This window comes from Lupinus angustifolius, chromosome LG12 (assembly GCF_001865875.1).
Source record: "Lupinus angustifolius cultivar Tanjil chromosome LG12, LupAngTanjil_v1.0, whole genome shotgun sequence".
NCBI lineage: Eukaryota > Viridiplantae > Streptophyta > Magnoliopsida > Fabales > Fabaceae > Lupinus > Lupinus angustifolius.
In genome coordinates this window covers 3,312,762-3,330,265 of record NC_032020.1, presented here as the reverse complement: position 1 = coordinate 3,330,265, position 17,504 = coordinate 3,312,762, and the positions used below count along the sequence as shown (strand labels likewise).

General features: G+C 39.9%; 1 protein-coding gene across 5 annotated transcripts; it reads right to left on the bottom strand.

Annotated features, from left to right (window-relative positions):
* LOC109362431 (protein SCAR2-like) lies at window positions 1,034-9,515 on the bottom strand. Of its 5 annotated transcripts, none has more exons than XM_019608224.1 (10): window positions 9,106-9,515; window positions 7,744-7,907; window positions 7,007-7,130; window positions 6,765-6,888; window positions 6,107-6,165; window positions 4,398-5,992; window positions 2,128-4,262; window positions 1,954-2,040; window positions 1,757-1,861; window positions 1,034-1,623 (listed from the first exon to the last, which is right to left on the bottom strand). In XM_019608224.1, exons 1-10 carry the CDS (start codon window positions 9,258-9,260, stop codon window positions 1,570-1,572), a joined length of 4,602 nt encoding a protein of 1,533 aa, XP_019463769.1. In that variant the 5' UTR covers window positions 9,261-9,515; the 3' UTR covers window positions 1,034-1,569. The 5 variants fall into 5 exon arrangements, with proteins under 5 accessions (XP_019463769.1, XP_019463770.1, XP_019463768.1 ...); XM_019608225.1 differs by having other exon boundaries at window positions 2,128-4,238; XM_019608223.1 differs by having other exon boundaries at window positions 2,128-5,709; window positions 5,746-5,992.

Here is a 17,504-nt window from a genome sequence, read left to right as displayed (position 1 = left end):
ATTTTAAAAGTTGTACTATTGGCGGAAGGCATATACACATACAACTATAAAATCGAGAAAGATTAAATGGATAAATCTTTTATTATTATTTTGAATTTTGAAAATTTAAAAGTTGTATCTTTGAGAGAAGACACACAGCTCTATGATCGTTAGAGTATTAGACCTTATAGCTTCTAGTCGTTTTATGTTTGAAGAGGTGAAGAGCTAACATCATATACGGGTGATAAAATCATATTTTGGATCAAGAACATCATGGTTTATTTTTATGTATAATTTATTGGTTCTACGCTAGGAACCTTATCATTTCTTTAAGTGTATTATAGTATTTTTTCCTGGGGATTTGTGAAAGAAAGAAAGTATTTTTTTCCCTATATGGTGTTGTTATTGCTATCGGCAACTTGATACTTGAGATTGTTGTTTATGAAGTTGCTCTGATTTCCAACTAAAAATATTGATCATTGGGTAAAATTTGTATAAGAAAAATACTAACTAAAGCACATTAAGACATATTTCGCCATGCTTATATTATTAATTTTTTATTTTTTACTTCTACCTATTGTATAGTTCGCTAACTCAATGCATTGGAAAAAACTCAAATGTGTAAAAGCCTCTTTATAGTTCATGCAATCTTGTTGTGTGTTCTATGAGATGTGATCAAAATGATGCATTGTACTATTTTTATAATACTTTTATATACTTTAGTTAGACTTATATTCTTGATTTCTTAGTTTGTACTTCTACAATTGTATAGGTAACTATATAATATGGTTGATAACTTCAAATTGAATAGTTTAATATTTATCTTTTCAAATTGTTGATCATGGGTTTTTATATACGTTTATAATCTACTATTTTTTTCTTACATAAAGCTAAGATGTAGCAAATTCACACGGGTATACTACTATTTATACACAAAGGATGTTACACAAATGTGTGTATATATTATACTACAAACTACATGGAATTCCAAAAAATGGATACTCATGACAGTAAACAGAACAAATATTACAGGACAGCACAAATATACAGGTGCTTATATGAAAGGGAGGGGGGGGGGGTTATTTATTGATAGGTTGGATCTGAACTGTTACACACGTATATATTTATATATATTACTAGACAAAGTTGAACTACCATAAACTACACAGAGTTACAAAATTGGATACTCATGACAGTAAGGCAAAAAAATCTTACATGAAAACCCAAATATACAGGTGCTTATATGAAGGGGGGAGGGATACATTATTTATTGATAAGTTGGATCTAGACTTTTACAGCACTTGCACGCTAAGTCTCAGCTTTCTTATGTGAGTTTCACCTAAGAAAATGGATTTAGATTGACATCATACTGTATGCTTTTAACAAATGTTCATGCACATATTAAGTGGAATCTGGAGAAAGGTGACTAAGGGGAGTAGCTAGATGGAGTTTAGAGTATCATGTATGAACAAAGTGGGATAAAGAATCCCATATTTCAGGGAGCTTTCCTAATCTTTACAGGGAAGAATGATTTTCGAAACCCGGTTCAAATTGAGAACCAAATTTTAATACATTAACCGGTTTAGAAATTCAAGAGTCACTCCAACTATCCGCATCATCATCTTCATCACTTCCAGCAAAAGCCTATTTCAATAAGTAACATATTAGTTGACCCTCAAGAAAAGGGTTACGGTGGAGAAGAGACAAAGAGAAAGGAAAGAGGAGCACACACCTATTAATATTATGGTAAAATATATAGAGAAAGAGAGCGACAGACCTGGCGAATTGCATTTGCTTTCTCCAAGATGGCAGCAAGCTTCAAGTTTGTTTTTGGACCCTGAAAGCTGGGCCGCGTAGCCACAGCAGGCCTCAAGTTGAAGGACTGAGAGAAGCAACACATAATATTAAGTACAAAATACTTAAAATTCAAAGGGGTGAAATCAGCATAAAGAAAAAAATGTTGCAAGCTCTAACCCTTGTTCTTATCTGTTCTAACAACGAATCTCTTTCTTCTAAGTTTGGAGCTATTTGAGGCACAACCCGCTCAGTAACTTTCCTAAGCTGCAGTGGTTTAAAGGCAAAGTTTTATACAAGAACTAAGACCTCAAAAACAGATTGTGTCATAAAAATACTTGAAACTGGCATCACCTTGCTTTTGTCATGAGCAACAACTGCATCAATTAGAGGATTCCGAGGACGAGGAAGCTTATTCTTGGGTTTTCCATTTATCCTTTCACTCTCAAAATCTGATGTTTGAGCATATGTATCCAAGTACGATGGCATCTCCCCCATAGAAGGCAGAAAACTCCGATTAGGCTCCATACTTCCCATATTTGGTGGTGACATGAGTAACATTGAAGGATGTCCTTGTTCCCCTTCTGCATTACTCATAGACTGAAGTGTTTTAACTTCTAAACTGGTCTCTTTCATTAATTGACTTGGCGGATGAGTTGGACTTTCTTGTATAGATGTGGAATCATGTCCAGAAACAGAACATTCAGCAGGTGATACTGGAGGCAATGAGTTTGAATTCTGTACCATTTCTCCCTCAGAAGTAACAGCATAACCATGTGGAGCCATCCCCATAGATACCACATTACTTATAGACTGCTCAAGTGTTTTAACTTCTGAACTAGTCTCCAACATTAATTGACTTGGAGATTGAATCAGATTTTCTTGTGGAGCAATGGAATCATGTCCAAAAACATCACATTCAGCAGGTGGTATTTTTAGGTGTTGGTTTGAACTCGGTAGCATTTCTCCCTCGAAATCACCATCATAACCATTTGGAGGCCTGCATGTAGACACTACATTGCTTATAGAATGTTGAGTTGTTTTAACTTCTGAACTAGTTAGGCTCATGAACTGACTTGGAGGGTGACAGAGATTTTCTGGTGGAGAAATGGAATCATGTCCAGAAGCAGCAAATTCAGCAGGTAGTATAGGAGAGCATAGCTTTGAATTCTGTACCATTTCTCTCTCAGAAGCAACAATGTAATCATGTGGAGGCCTACCTGAAGATACAACAGGGGAAGTTAAGAACGGGTTCTGGATTTGGTTTCTATCCAGCACAACGTAATTATATTGACCAATTGCATCATTAACCATGATTGGTAATTTAAGTGGTATGGCAACAGGATTCCTTGAAACTCCCACTGGAAACCCAGAATGTTGGAGGTTATCACTTTCCACAGCCATGACAGGCAAAAATTGACTCTGATGCAGCAATGTATCTCTCTCAGAAGTTGGAAAACCAGGTTGGGATTTTTTATCAGGTTTAATTGGCTGCATTGCTTGGACTGAGGCCCAATTTACTTCTACCTCTTCTCTCTTTGAAAAGAGGGAAGCATGCTGAAGCTTGCCCATTCTCCACTGCATAGGAGGTAGAGGGGGCATAGGCGGTATCACATCAAGATTATCTTCAGTTGCCTTGGGAAAGAAGTCAGGAAGAGGAGACTTCAATGGATCCATGACATTTTTGGTTGTATTAATCTCCTGGCCAGATGAATAAGATGAAGATGGTCCATCTCCATATATTTCTGGAGCAAATTCAGAAGTAGCATGAATGTTTTCTTGCTTTGATCGGTATCTCTGCATCTGTTGAGATTGAGATTTCTCGGAGGCAAAGTTTTCTTCATCTCTGGGCAGAAATTCTGTATCCTGTTCCCCAATTTGTGATTGCAGGAACAGCTCAGCGTTGGTTTCTGACCTCATCTGGTTACAGGAAGATGATGGATAATTATCTTGCCCATTCTGTAAAAGATCGTTCTGGTCATTAAATATAGATTCTGACTGCTGAGTGTCTAACCTTGAAAATTCAGGCAACATTTTCAAATCATCAACAAAAGCACTGTGCGAGAATTGCTCAATAGCAGAACTTTGAATATTATTCCATCCTTCGGAATCATTAACATAACAGGGCACTGGTTTATTCAGGTTCAATTGAACATCAGCACAAGCAAGTTCTGGTTTATCCACTGTTTTTTGTTTACCAATTGCCTCACTGACTTCCATCTCTTTCTCATGTAGATCTTCAAAAGAAGAAAAGGATTCTACCGACTTTGTTACATTAGTCATGGGAGAAAATATGGTATCAGATGATGTTATCTCTGTTGATGGTTCCAGTGGATTCTCCCCCTTCTCTTTATTCGAGTCTATGAAAATTTGAGCCAATTCCATTGCCACCTTAAAAGAATCTGAAGAACCGGAAAGAAGTTCTTGCAAATCTGAAAGACTCCTTGATGGAGAATTGATCAGACCTGAAGGTGGACAAGTAACTATACCTGCATCATTTTCAGCATTATCAACAGAAGGAACAGTAAAAAAGGCTTGATCTTCTGACTGAATATTTTCAGTTACCACATCATTCACCATCACAAGATTATCAGGAGAAGATTGATTTTTATAACAACCATTACCATCAAATGGATCAACACTGCAGGTGGATTCACGTATTTCATCACTATGCACCATCTTTGATTGCAGATCAGAATACAAAACTTCAATTTCTGCTGAGCATGGTTCATCATTTGGACTTTCAAGAATTAAACCTGAAGATACCTCCCCATTAAAGCAATTCACTGGATGAACAGGTGACAGATCTTCCAAATCATCAGAATGAACATATGGATCATCGTCCTCCAAGTTGTCTACAGATTTTTTATCGGAAGAATTCACTGGGAAAGCATCATCTTTTAGTAGGGAGAGAGAAATAGGTTTGGCAGAAATAGATTCAACAAGACCTGTTCTGTCTTCATTATCTTCTAACCTTAAATTAAGTTCAGCAGGATCAGGTGGGATTTCATCTGATTGAGTCCCTACGGGTATGGTCACTGGTGAGGCAGAACACAAATCAAGTTCTGTAGTCACAAGATCCGAAGAGGCTTGCCAAGAATCAGAACTCTCTTCTTTAACATTTGCATCATCATGCATGACAACCTTACCACAATCTGTATTTTGAAACTCAACGATTAGTGGAATCTGGTTGGATGACGTATCTTCGACCTGCGGTTCGTGATACTTGGCATATCTGAATAATACAGACTCCGATGGTGTATTTTCAACAACAGTGCTTAATGAAGCAGAGTGAGTGAAACAGGATGGATCTTTCTTGAAAGAATTATTCTCATCTGATGTAGAGGAGTTACCAAATGATTGAGAATCTGAAAAGTGAGCTAGCAATTCTACATGCTCATTTCCATCTCTTCTGACTGAACTAATACTGTCTGATGTAGAGGAGGTTCCAGTTGAGTGAGAATCTGAAAGCCGAGCTTGCACCTTCTCTCCATTTCTATCTTCTTTGAATGAATTACTTTCATCAGATGTTGAGGAGTCTCCAAATGATTGAGAATCCGAAAATCGAGCTTGTAGTTGATGGTCTTCTTTACCATCTGTATCTGTTACCTTTTGAATACTCAAGAAGCCTTTCTTGGGTTTCCACTCATTGTCTGTTTCCAATTCTGAGTCCATGGTAGTTAAAGCATCCATATAATTGTCAACCTCACTAGCCACATCATCAGAATGATACCCATCTAAGCTGCCTCGTATTTTCGTTTGGTCATGTACTGTCACTTCTCTTTCACGAGGCAACTTAGGATCACTAGAAGACATTTCATCTGTCACACCAAGTGAGATTTGTTCTTTTGCCTCCGGAAGATCTCCATATGTCTCACCATTCACTTCTGAAAATGGTTTTAGTTCCAATTCCTCCTCATTAGGGGATTTGTGATATTCAAATGAGTTTTTCACAGGATTAATGCTACTGATTTCAAGTATTCTAATCCCTGCTTCACTAGTATCATCCAACGGCAATTTCAAAGGTAGCGGAATGAGTGAAGTTTCAAAAATCATTTTATGGGCAGGTGAGGGAGTTTCCAAAAATTTCTCCATGTAACACTTCCCAGCTTCTGTTTCAGCTGAATGTCCATTCAATTGTCGTTTCTTCAACCTCACAAGACGAGCAGGATTACTATAGCCATTCTCAATACGATCCTCAAGAAGCAGCTGATGTAATCTATAGTAAAGGAAATTAAATTGAGTCATTAGTCAACCATTTAAATACCTTTACAGATTCCACACACGGGAAGAATAAATTAATGGACCATAATAAAATTATTGGAACGCTCACTTTGAATGTGATTGTACAATGGGGGCTTCACCATCCCTCAACCGTGCTCCTTTCTTCTGCTGGAAATGAAAGAGATAGTCAAAAGTGTAAGTATGCAATTTTCCATTGAAAACAATTCCTTCAATGGCCATTACTAGATATTGCAATCTCAGTATGAACAAGAAAAGTGCTTAAAACTTGCCTGCTTGTTTTCAAGGACAATGTATGTAACTAAGGCATTGTCATGTGGATGGACCACACATAATTCACACCATTTGATTGAAAATATACATTTGGGTAAGTGGACGCACTAGACAAGATAGGATTAGGAATGAATGCATTAAAAAGAAAGTTAGGGTAGCTCCTATTATAGAAAAGACGATAGAATAGTGCATTAAATGATTTGGGCATGCATGGAGGAAACAATTAGAAGCCCTAGTAAAGAGAGTAAATGTTATCCAATTTCTACAGGTGGAGAGAAGCTAAGAAAAACCATACACAAAACAATTAGGAAAGATTTAGAGATCAATGTTTTATCAATGGACATTATTTATGATAGAGCATTATGACATCATTCGACCCATGTAGTTGACCCCACCTAGTGGGACTAGGGCTTGGATGGTCTTGCATGCCAACCAAATAAAAATGTCAATAAATAGTAGAATTTGCAACCTCATACCTTGACCTTACGAATTCTTTTTCCCCTGTGAACTTCTCCTGTTGCTATTGAAGCTAACTCAATTTTAAAGAATGACGGGTCAGTATAACGCTTCAGACATGCCCCAGCCCCAGCCACATCAAACCTTTAAGAAGGCAAAAGACAAAAAGAGAAATTTTCAGACACCAGCAACATAAGAATTTATTTATATATATATATATTTATATATATTTGCATGTGTCTAGTGAATCAGGCCACCATACTTGTCCAGAAGGAACAGTCTTGGTGGACCACGGCATTCTTCATATGAATCCATTATGAATCGTGGCATGTCTCCATGAGTAACGAGATTTTGTTCAGACCGAAGATTAGGATGCCAACCAATCCCTGCAATGTAGTAAGCAAGTTTGTTAAACTAGACAAGGAAACGTTATACCTAAACTTTAGCAAAACAATTATATAAAAGAAATTCATTAAAAAGGAGGAGGATCACAAGATAGGTTGAAAAGATATCCTCAACAAAAAGAAAACTGCAAAGAGATATAATTACTATAAAACAGTTAGAAAGCTAATAAAAAATTGCAATGGATCCCGATATCTATGAATGACCTCCGAAAACAAAAAGAAACACCTAGGTGGTAAGATATTGTGTTAGGTAACCTCAGGCTGAACACCACAGACAAACCAACAAAATGACCATCCTCCAAATGTTATCCACAGATGAAGAAGATCCCTTGAAGATTCTAGCATTAGTTTCCAACCATAGGCATCAAAGCACAACAAACACAATGCAATGCCACAAAATTTTAGCATCTTTACAGAAGCTAAAACTAATATGAAAAAACTGATGCAAATCCTCTGGGAAAACCTACATCTCTCCAATATGCTAAAAACTTACTTCAAATCATAATGCATACAACTTAAACAGAAATTCAAGATTTTTTAGAAGATTGACAGCATTCAAATCAATACAATAGGACTTCGTAATGAGTAAGCTAACCTCCACTAGTAAAGAATGATGAATGATGAGTTTGAGAGTAAAAAGCCTTCTCAAGAGAAGGAACTTCAGCCTCAAGCTGTTGAACACGGTCCATAAGACAGTGGCCTCTGGCAGCAGTAACCATTACTTCTTCATGTAAATTGTGAAAGATCTGTGCTGCAAACCTAACCAAAATGAAAATTTGTTAAATACAAAGAACTTAACAGCAGCTAGTGATGGTAAAAAAACTATCCATTTATAAATTTAAATGTTTATGTTTGGGGTTAAAATTGTCTGTGACAAAAGAGGAAGATAATACCATCACAATTGGAACTCTGTTTACTAGAACTAACTTCCTGTTCCTGGTAATCAACTACATGATACATAAAGCCGCAAATTATCACAACTCTAGCAAGATACATACAATTTCCTACCAGAGCTATATGAACCAAATTCACGAGAATTAGACACCTAAGGTTAGCTTAGGTGCTGTTACCGTAGTTGTGAGTAACGTGTCCTAAGATTAAGCCTTAATACACACTCCAATCAATACTAGGCACTAGCTAAAGGATAATTACAGTAACCATGATCAGTAATTCAACTCAGGTATAAAATGGTTATTCAATTACATTTTCTCATCAACTGATTTTAAAATATCAGCAAAACTCAAAAAGGATACTTTTTCATCAGTCAAATTAATCATTTTGAACCAAAACTAATAAATTAATTTGGTAGGTTCAAGATTTGTAGGCACCAATAATTAGAGCAAATGAAATTTCAAACCAATACAATCTCATCTATTACTGTAACAAACAGAAACCCTCAATGCAATTTCACATTTTTTAAAAGGCTACCAACGCCTAGATTTGAGTGGCAAGGAACTAATCTTAACCAAGGTCTCAGGTCTCGGGTTCTAGTCTTCTGAATGAGAAGAAAATAGACAACAACTCTGCCCTCGAATGAGTCTTTCGGGCTTAACTCGGATCAATGAGTTCCAAAGCAAGCTCCAAAATGAAAAAAATAAAAGAGGTTCAAAAGGTAATAACATTCCAAGATTAATACACGGTAAAATTAGGAACGAGTAATAAGGATTAATGAATGAAATAATAATCATAATTTAACCACCGAATTAAGCATTCTACATTTTTTTCATCTAATTCCGAACTTGGCTGAACCCGATGCACGATCCACCGACCAAACGAAATACTCAAACTGAAAATTCTACTAATAACTAAATAAAACCAGCACTTATTCAGAAAAATTCAGTCAACGAAATCGCGAGTGCAATAATTTCAATTACACGAAAGAGCACCAAATCAGAATCACAAAAATTAGAGAACTCAAAGAGAAACAACAGAAATTGAAAAAAAAACAGTTACTAACTCAGCAAGGTCACCAAGCTGGCGCAATAGACCAACAAGTGCGGCCATGGAAACACCTTCAAGAAGAGCTTCTGGATCATCTTTATCAGCTGAACGGTACAGTTCAGGATCAGCTAAACTATGCTCGTTCCTTATGTGGTACTTCGACAACGGCATTTTTCGCAAAGAAGAATGAAATGAATTCAGCAAACCCTAGTTGATTTTCGAAATTGCTCTCTGATCTTTCTTTTTCTGTTGACTCTGTTTCTTCGTTCCACCATGGAAGAGAGAGAAAGAGGAGAAGAGAGAGAGAGAGAGAGAGAGAGAGAAAGAGATTTTTTTTTGTTTTTGTATAATAGTGCTATGGGGAAATGAAATGAAGGAAGTTACGGTGGTGGTCGGTGCGTGAGTCACAGACGTGAAGAGAGTGAAGGAACGAGAGTGCGACTGATTATTTATTATTTTTTTGGTACAACTTATTTTATACTTTTCTAATATAGCTTCTTTTTTAAGATACATTTAATAAATATTATCTTAAAAATGATGTCTCCAAGCAATATTACTATATTAGATTTATTTTTAATGTTATCTTTCTTTTTCTGTATTTCTTAAATAACATATCTAGAAAATTGGTGAATAGAATCCTTAATTTACGGAGGGGAAGGATGTATAGCATTGTATACTGTATTTATTATATTATTTTTTTAGTAAAAGTAAATTAAGAGTGAAAATATTCGACCTTCAGTGTTTTACCCTTTGTTGAAGGAACTATTTCCTTGTTTTATTTAAAGAATGTGGATTCGAGTTTATTTTAGTTTAGATCATTTGTTATTGATATTGTATCAATTATTAAATTAGCTAGTGTTTTTTTGCTATTAAGAGAAGATGTTCGGAAGAGGAGGATGGATGGTCGATTGAATATGTCCGGTAGAAAGTTGTAGATTGGGTAGTCGGGTCGGATTGTCGTCTAGACCCACTGGGAGAGGTACTTGAAAAAGTTCTTCGACGATCAAGTCAATGAAGTATTCTAGAGAGGTGACGGAAATAAATACGAGAGAAGTTAGAGCAATAAATGTCACAATAAATGAGGGAATGAGAATTCATTATACTCCGTGTGTGGTCTCTTCTATTTATAGAGTTTAGGAAATGCTAAGATGACATCTGATCATTGGTCAACATTTAATGGGTACAAGAGACGTACCCTGGTTGTCCTTGCTTGACCTGCATGTCTGCTATTGTCTAATTATCGGGGGTAGGTAGAATGTGCAGGCAGCGTGACAGTCGGTTTGTTGTTTGATATTGATGGTGAGTCATCGGCGCATTAAATGGTATGTTAAAGATATGTCAAATGTGCATTAAATAGCGTGTCAGAGACATTAATATTGCATCAGGAGCATTTATGGCATCTGTAATGAGTGGACTCATTCCAAGGCGAGCAATGGGGATACACAGAATGCTGCACAAGACGACGTCGGAGTAGAAGGGGACAACTCGGGGATACCAGACTGGAATAGTTGCCCACAGTCTATTAGGTTGGTCAGAAATGACCGAACTAGTAGACTCTTTGGGGTTGATGGCCCGGGATGGAACAGTTGCCCCCAATGTATTAGGTTGGTCAGTGATGATCGGGCTGGTAAACTTGAACCATTCTGATTTGGCCCAACAGAATAGGGGTAGGCCATGATGGCTAAGGATTTTCATCAGACACGTGAGGAGGTGCTTGCATTTCGTCTGAACTTGCAATGATAGATCGACGCATCTGTTCGTTTCAGTTTTGTCGTTTGGATTTCTATGTCATTGTTGGATTGTCCTTGAGTGATTCTGAACTGGTGGATGTGCGTTTTAGGCTGGGCCCTTGGGGAGATCTGGGCTTGGATCTCCCCCTATAAATAGGTGTTCTTTCCTTCATTCTTCTTCACTTTGCCTTCTTTTGAGAAATTGTCTCCTGCCAAGTGTGCGCATTGCTTGAATCCGATCTTCGATCTTCTTCCAGAATCTTCTATTTCCATTAACTCGATAACTTCTTTTTTCCCCTCGCTTTTTAATAATATTCTAACCAGTCATGGTAACGTTTGGCGAAGATTCAAGTCATGATGAGGTGGAGATCCTATCCGGACCTCCACCTATTTTTATTAATATAGCTCGTCGTCTTCGCCAACGAGCCTAGTGCGTTGCTGCCTCGGGCAGTAGTCGTTCCTCTTGGAGGCAAACTAACCAGCTATCCCTGTCGGCCTTATTACATGATCTGAGGAAGAAAAGGGACGCACATGGGGCCGCCTTGATTGACCGGGCAACTTTCTCAGAGAAGTGGCGTCTGGTCCTGGATAACATGTCCAGCTTGGATTCTGACACTTCTTCTGATAACAGGTCTATCATGGGGTGGAATTTTGCTGATCGAGCCCATCAATTTGTTATCCCGGGGGACATGGCAGGTAGCGAATGCCGTTATTGGTGGGTGGATCAAGAGGTTAGGGGAACCCCATCCTATTTCCCATCAGATGTACGTCCAGCGGTGGATGTGTTGACGCGACCAACTAACGACATCCAATGGTATCCTCTTACTGCTTAGGAGCGAGTTTGTCGAGACATTCTATTCAAGACTAAGAATAGATGGAGCTTTTACATGTACGAGCAAGTCTGCTAACAGATAGGAGTGAAAATCCCCTTCGAATGGTGGTATATGGAGGTGTTGCAGCATCTTCAGGTAGCCCCCTCTCAATTGCATCCCAACTCGTGGGGTTTTATTCGGGCGTTTAAGCTCTTTTGTGAGGTCATGGAATGGCCTTGCACGCTCTGATTATTCTTCTAGATGTTCCGAGTGACTCACAGTTCCAACAAAGACGAGGCTCGGGCTGCATGTTGCGGGTGGACATCTCTTCAATCCTGGAATGAGCGGGCTCTATTTCTCCCTTTTGAGGGTTTCGTGAAGAATTGGAAAGGTGGTTTCTTTCGTGTCGAGGCCCGAGGGACATGCCATACTTGGACATATGGCCCTAGTAACGTCCCCCTTTTTCCTTTTTCTTGGAATGGGGGGTTTCACCAAAAGCCTGCCACCTCCTTTGGTTTCTCGTATGATTAGTTAGATGATCAGAAGAAGAGCATGGTGGATGAGATGCTAGCCTGGGTTGAGGAGGGTTATTCTATCCTCTATTACAAGTTAGTTCAGGGCGACCCAGTTTTCTAAGAGGCAGTCGGTATGCATTTGATTATCTATATCTTCTTTTTATTTGTTGACACTTATCTGACCTTTTTCATTTGTTTCTTTCAGCAGTGGCCATGGGGATCAGGCTAACCAGAGCAGGCTTCTGAAGTGGGCGACTACTAAGAGGAGGGACGCGAAAAGCAGCAATTGTCCCAGGCCGAGTCTACCTACCCGGGTTGAGGGTCCTCTTTCTACCTAGTGGTTTGGAGGGGACTACTATACACCAGGCAACCCTTATCACAGTCGTGCCTCCTGAGTCTGCGTTTGGTCAATCAATTGACCTGACTGATGAGCCTGCCAGCCCTCCTGAAGCAGCCTTGGAGGAGGGTACGCAGCCGGAGAAGCAGAGATCAGGCAAGTCCTCTGGTAAGGGCAAATTTGGGCCCCTCCGCCTCAAGACTACTTAAAACATCCCCAAATCCGTTGATGAGGGCTTGGTCGACCCGACGGTGAATGGTGTTATGGATGGGATCCCTTTGGTGGACCTGCTGAGGAGGACCTGGGAGGCGGGGGTCATGGTGGCTTCAGTCGCCAAGTATCTTGAAGGCGAGGGGGTGCTCGCCACCCGGGTCAGGGAAAATGCTCTGGCCAACCTACAAGAGCTTCATTCGGGTGAGCTTCATGAGTTGAAGGAGAAGCACGTCGAAGTTGTGAAGAACTTGGAGGCCTAGAACCTCTCGATCGCTGAGCAACTCTCTACGGTGTCCCTACAGCTGAAGGATGCTCGGGAAGCTGAGATGATGGCCAAGATAGATGTGGGCGCTGCTAAAAGGGAGGCGCATTCTCTGGGTGATCGGCTTCAGAGGAGTGAAGATGAGAGGCTTAAACTTTGGGATAAGTTGAAGGCGTCGGAGGCTGAGAATGCCCGAGTGCATAAGAAGCTAGATGACCTTAAGGCTGCCTACCTGAAGCTGGAGGATGATGTTGATGAGGCATCTAATGTCGGCTAGGATAATGCCCTTGCCCAGGTCGGCTTGGTTTATCCTGATGTTGACTGGTCCTGGACCAGGATAGATGCCCGGGTTACTCCCAATGGTGGGCTCGTCGTGGATGAAGACGAAGGTTCTGTTGCCCTCCCAGTTCCGACCACAGTCGGCGGGGTAGATTAACTTTAGTTTTTTGTTTTTGTTTTATTTCTGTACTTGTATTTTCTTTCTTTGTTGTCAATGAAGGTCTTTGATCCATTTATCTATTGTGTTTATTATCTATGTTTTATTGACCGAAATAATTTAATCGACTAATCAACCAATTGGATAATTAACTATCTGAATAATTAATTATCTAGTTTAGAATCTAACTAGCGTTGAGGTGATAGTTGATCGGATCACCATTAATAAACTTAAATGAGAATATGGAACATTCCTCAAGTAGTAATTGCTCGGTTTATTGAACTTGAATGTGAATGTTGGATAATCATCAAGTAATAATTATCCGGCTAACTGTTATTGAATTTGAATGAGAAAGTTGAATAATTATTAAGTAACAATTGCCCAGTTAACTGTTGAACTTGAAAGAGAAAGTTGAATAATCCTTAAGTAACAATTACTCGGTTAACTGTTGAACTTTAATGAGAAAGTTGAATAATCCTTAAGTAACAATTACCCGGTTAACTGTTGAACTTTAGTGAGAAAGTTGAATAATCCTTAAGTAACAATTACCCGGTTAACTTTTGAACTTTAATGAGAAAGTTGAATAATCTTTAAGTAATAATTACCTGGTTAACTGTTGAATTTTAATGAGAAAGTTGAATAATCTTTAAGTAACAATTACCCGCTTAACCGTTATTGAACTTTGAATGACAATGTTGAATAATTACTAAGCCTTGAAACCATCGTTAGAGGGGGACTGGCCCACCCTCATAGGGGTATATAGTTGGTGACCAAGAGGGCTTGATCCTGACTTGGGTTTGTGGAATGAACTAACAGTAGAGAGGGACTAGCCCATGCCTCTAAGGGGTATATTGTTGGCGACCAAGAGGACTTGGTCCTGGCTTGGGTTTATAGAGTGAACCGCCGCCAGAGGGGGACTGGCCCATGCCTCTGAGGGGTATATTATTGACGATCAAGAGGACTTGGTCCTGGCTTTGGTTTGTAGAGTGAACCGTTGCTAGACGGGGACTAGCCCACGCCTCTGAGGGGTATATTATTGGCGACCAAGAGGACTTAGTCCTCCTGCCTTGGGTTTGTAGAGTGAATTGCCACCAGAGGGGGATTGGACCACGCCTCTGAGGAGTATATTGTTGGCGACCAAGAGGACTTGTAAAAGACATCTGAATAATATATCGTTAACATATAAGTTGGATTTGGTTACATCGTTTGCTCAGTCGTTTAAAGGTCTAGCCCATGATTTACATTTTCAAGTAAAACATTGTCGTAGTTTGTCGCATTCCAAGTATGGGGCATTTCTTTCCTTGCCAGGTCCTCAAGCTTGTAGGCCCCTTTGTTGATCTTGCTGATTACTTGGTAAGGTCCTTCCCAATTGGGTGCTAGTTTGCCTTTTTCTTTACTGATGTCAGCCCTCCTGAGCACTAAATTGCATGTTTCAAAATCTCACAGTATCACCTGTCTGTTGTATTTTTCAGTGGTCCTTCTTTTGGCAGTGGTTTCTCTAATTCTGGTCCGATCTCTCTTCTCTTTGATTTAGTCCAGGTTGTGTCTCAAGATGGTCGAGTTGGCGATTTCATCAAAGTGTATTGTTTGCCAGGTGGGCTCGCCGATCTCCACTAGGATCATAGCCTTGAACCTGTAAGTAAGGTTAAAAGGTGATTTCCCGGTGGTGGAGTGAGGAGTTATACGGTAGGCCCATAGGACATGATGCAACTGCTCTGGCCATGCTCCCTTGGCTTCTTGCAGTCTTCCTTTTATCCATCAGAGGAGGATTTGTTAGCCAATTATGCTTGACCATTTGTCTGAGGGTGCTCAACTGAAGTGAATTGTTGCTTGATATGAAATCCCGACAACAATTCTCTAAACTTGCGGTCAGAAAATTGAGTCCTGTTGTCAGTGAGAATTGTAGTGGGTACCCCGATCCGTGTTATGATATTCCTCCAAGTAAGTTTTCGGATGTTGGTCGTCGTGATGTTGGATAAGGGTTCAGCCTCGATCCATTTAGTGAAGTAGTTGACCGCCAATATCATGAATTTAAGTTGTCTGGTTGCCGGTGGAAATGGTCTCAGAATGTCCATACCGCATCTACAAAATGGCCATGGGGTCATTGTTGTTGTTGTTAGCTCTTCAAGGAGGGCCTTGTGGAGATCACCAAACAATTGGAAGGGTGTGCATTTCTTGGTGAACTCGAAGACATCGTTTTGCATGGTCGGCTAATAATATCCGACCTGGAGTACCTTCTTGGTTAGTGATGTTGTGCCGAGGTGATGACTGCAGCTGCTTTCGTGGATTTTTTGGAGGACATACCAAGCGCTATCGGGGCTGAGGCATTTAAGCATGGGAGAAGAAAAGTCCCAGCGGTACAAACAACCTTGGACTACGGTGGACCATGAACTATACCTGAAAAATCTTTGTCTGTCCTTCTGATCCGTTGGTAAGTCGTTGTTGGATAAGTATCCAATGATTGGGCCGGTCCAGTAGTCTGGGATCTGTATTTGTTCGATGGCCATGACACTTGGTTGTAGGATTGTCCCTTGAATCACTGATTCGTTGTTACCTGGGCTCTTTGTTATGGCTAATTTGGGCAAAATGTATGCCCGAATATTCTGCTTCCTTAGGACGTATTGGATGGAGGCCATTTCGAACTTGACCATCAATTCCTTAACTTTGGCTAGGTATTTTCCGAGTAACTCATCTTTGGTTTGGTAGGGCCCCGTAATCTAAGAGACTGCAAGATGGGAATCATTGCATATGGAGACCTTTTCCGCCCCGATTTCTCTGGCCAACTGCAAACCGGCAATGCAGGCTTCATATTCTTCTTGATTGTTTGATGTAGCAAAGGTGAAAGTGAGTGCATGCTCAACGGTCACCCCTGCCTATTGTCTAATAAGATCCCCGCTCCGCTGCCCCGAGGATTGGATGAATCGTCGACATAGATGGTCCATACCTGCTCAGAACTACCCGGTTGTGTAGTCAATTCATCAACAAAGTCGGACAAGACTTGGCTTTTGATAGCCGTTCTAGGCTCATATCGTATATCAAATTATGACAGTTCGATAGACCAAGAGATCATCTGCCCGACTAGCTCGAGCTTGTGCAAAATCTAGCGGATAGGTTGATTGGTTCTGACCACCATAGGGTGGGATTGAAAATACTATCGTAGCCATCTTTTTGCCATGAAGAGGGCGTACGCGACCTTTTCCAATTTCTGATATCTGAGCTCTTGGCCTTGTAACGCCTTGCTGGTGAAGTATACTAGGTGTTGACCATCTTCACTCTCTCTGATTAGAGTGGTTGCTACTGCCCCGTCTGTTACCACTAAGTAGACATACAGTGTCTCAGCAAGTGCAGGCTTTGAAAGTACAGGAGGAGTAGCTAGGTATTGCTTGAAAGTTTGGAACGCTGCTTCACAATCTTCCGACCAAGTAAACATGTTGCTCTTTTTTAGGAGCTGGAAAAGTGGGAAGGAGTGTTTGGCGGATGTAGGGAGAAACCTGACTGTGTAACAGTATTTTTCAGATCGAATGACATGACTGTGTAACAGTATGCCGCCTTTGGTGTAATGAAGGTGGTCTTGTCTTAATCTGGGGGTACATTGGGATCTGATTATATCTAGAATAAGCATCCATAAATGACAGAAATTGGTACTCGGAAGAATTGTCCACGAGATGATCAATCTTTGGGAGGGGGTATGGATCATTTGGGTATACTGTGTTCAAGTCTGTATAATCCACACACATTTGCCACTTCCTAGATGGTTTTCTGACCAGCATGACGTTTGACAACCAGGTGGTATACGCTATTTCTCAGATAAACCCGGCTTCTAGAAGTTTTGAGACCTTATGAGTAACCTCAGTTTTTCTTTCGACGCCTGATCGAGGTCGTACCCGATACAAATAATATAACAATTAAAACTGAAGTACTAGGAAGTGACTCCTAGGTCATTTCCCAAGGATTATCTTTCAAGCAAAGTATCAAACACCTTATACTCACACACACACAAGGGGGGTTTTGTTGTTGGATAATATGAACATAAATCAAATTCAGAAACAGTAGTTAAACAATGTAATAAAACGGCTAAATCCCTTTGGTTCGTTTGTTCACAACTCAATC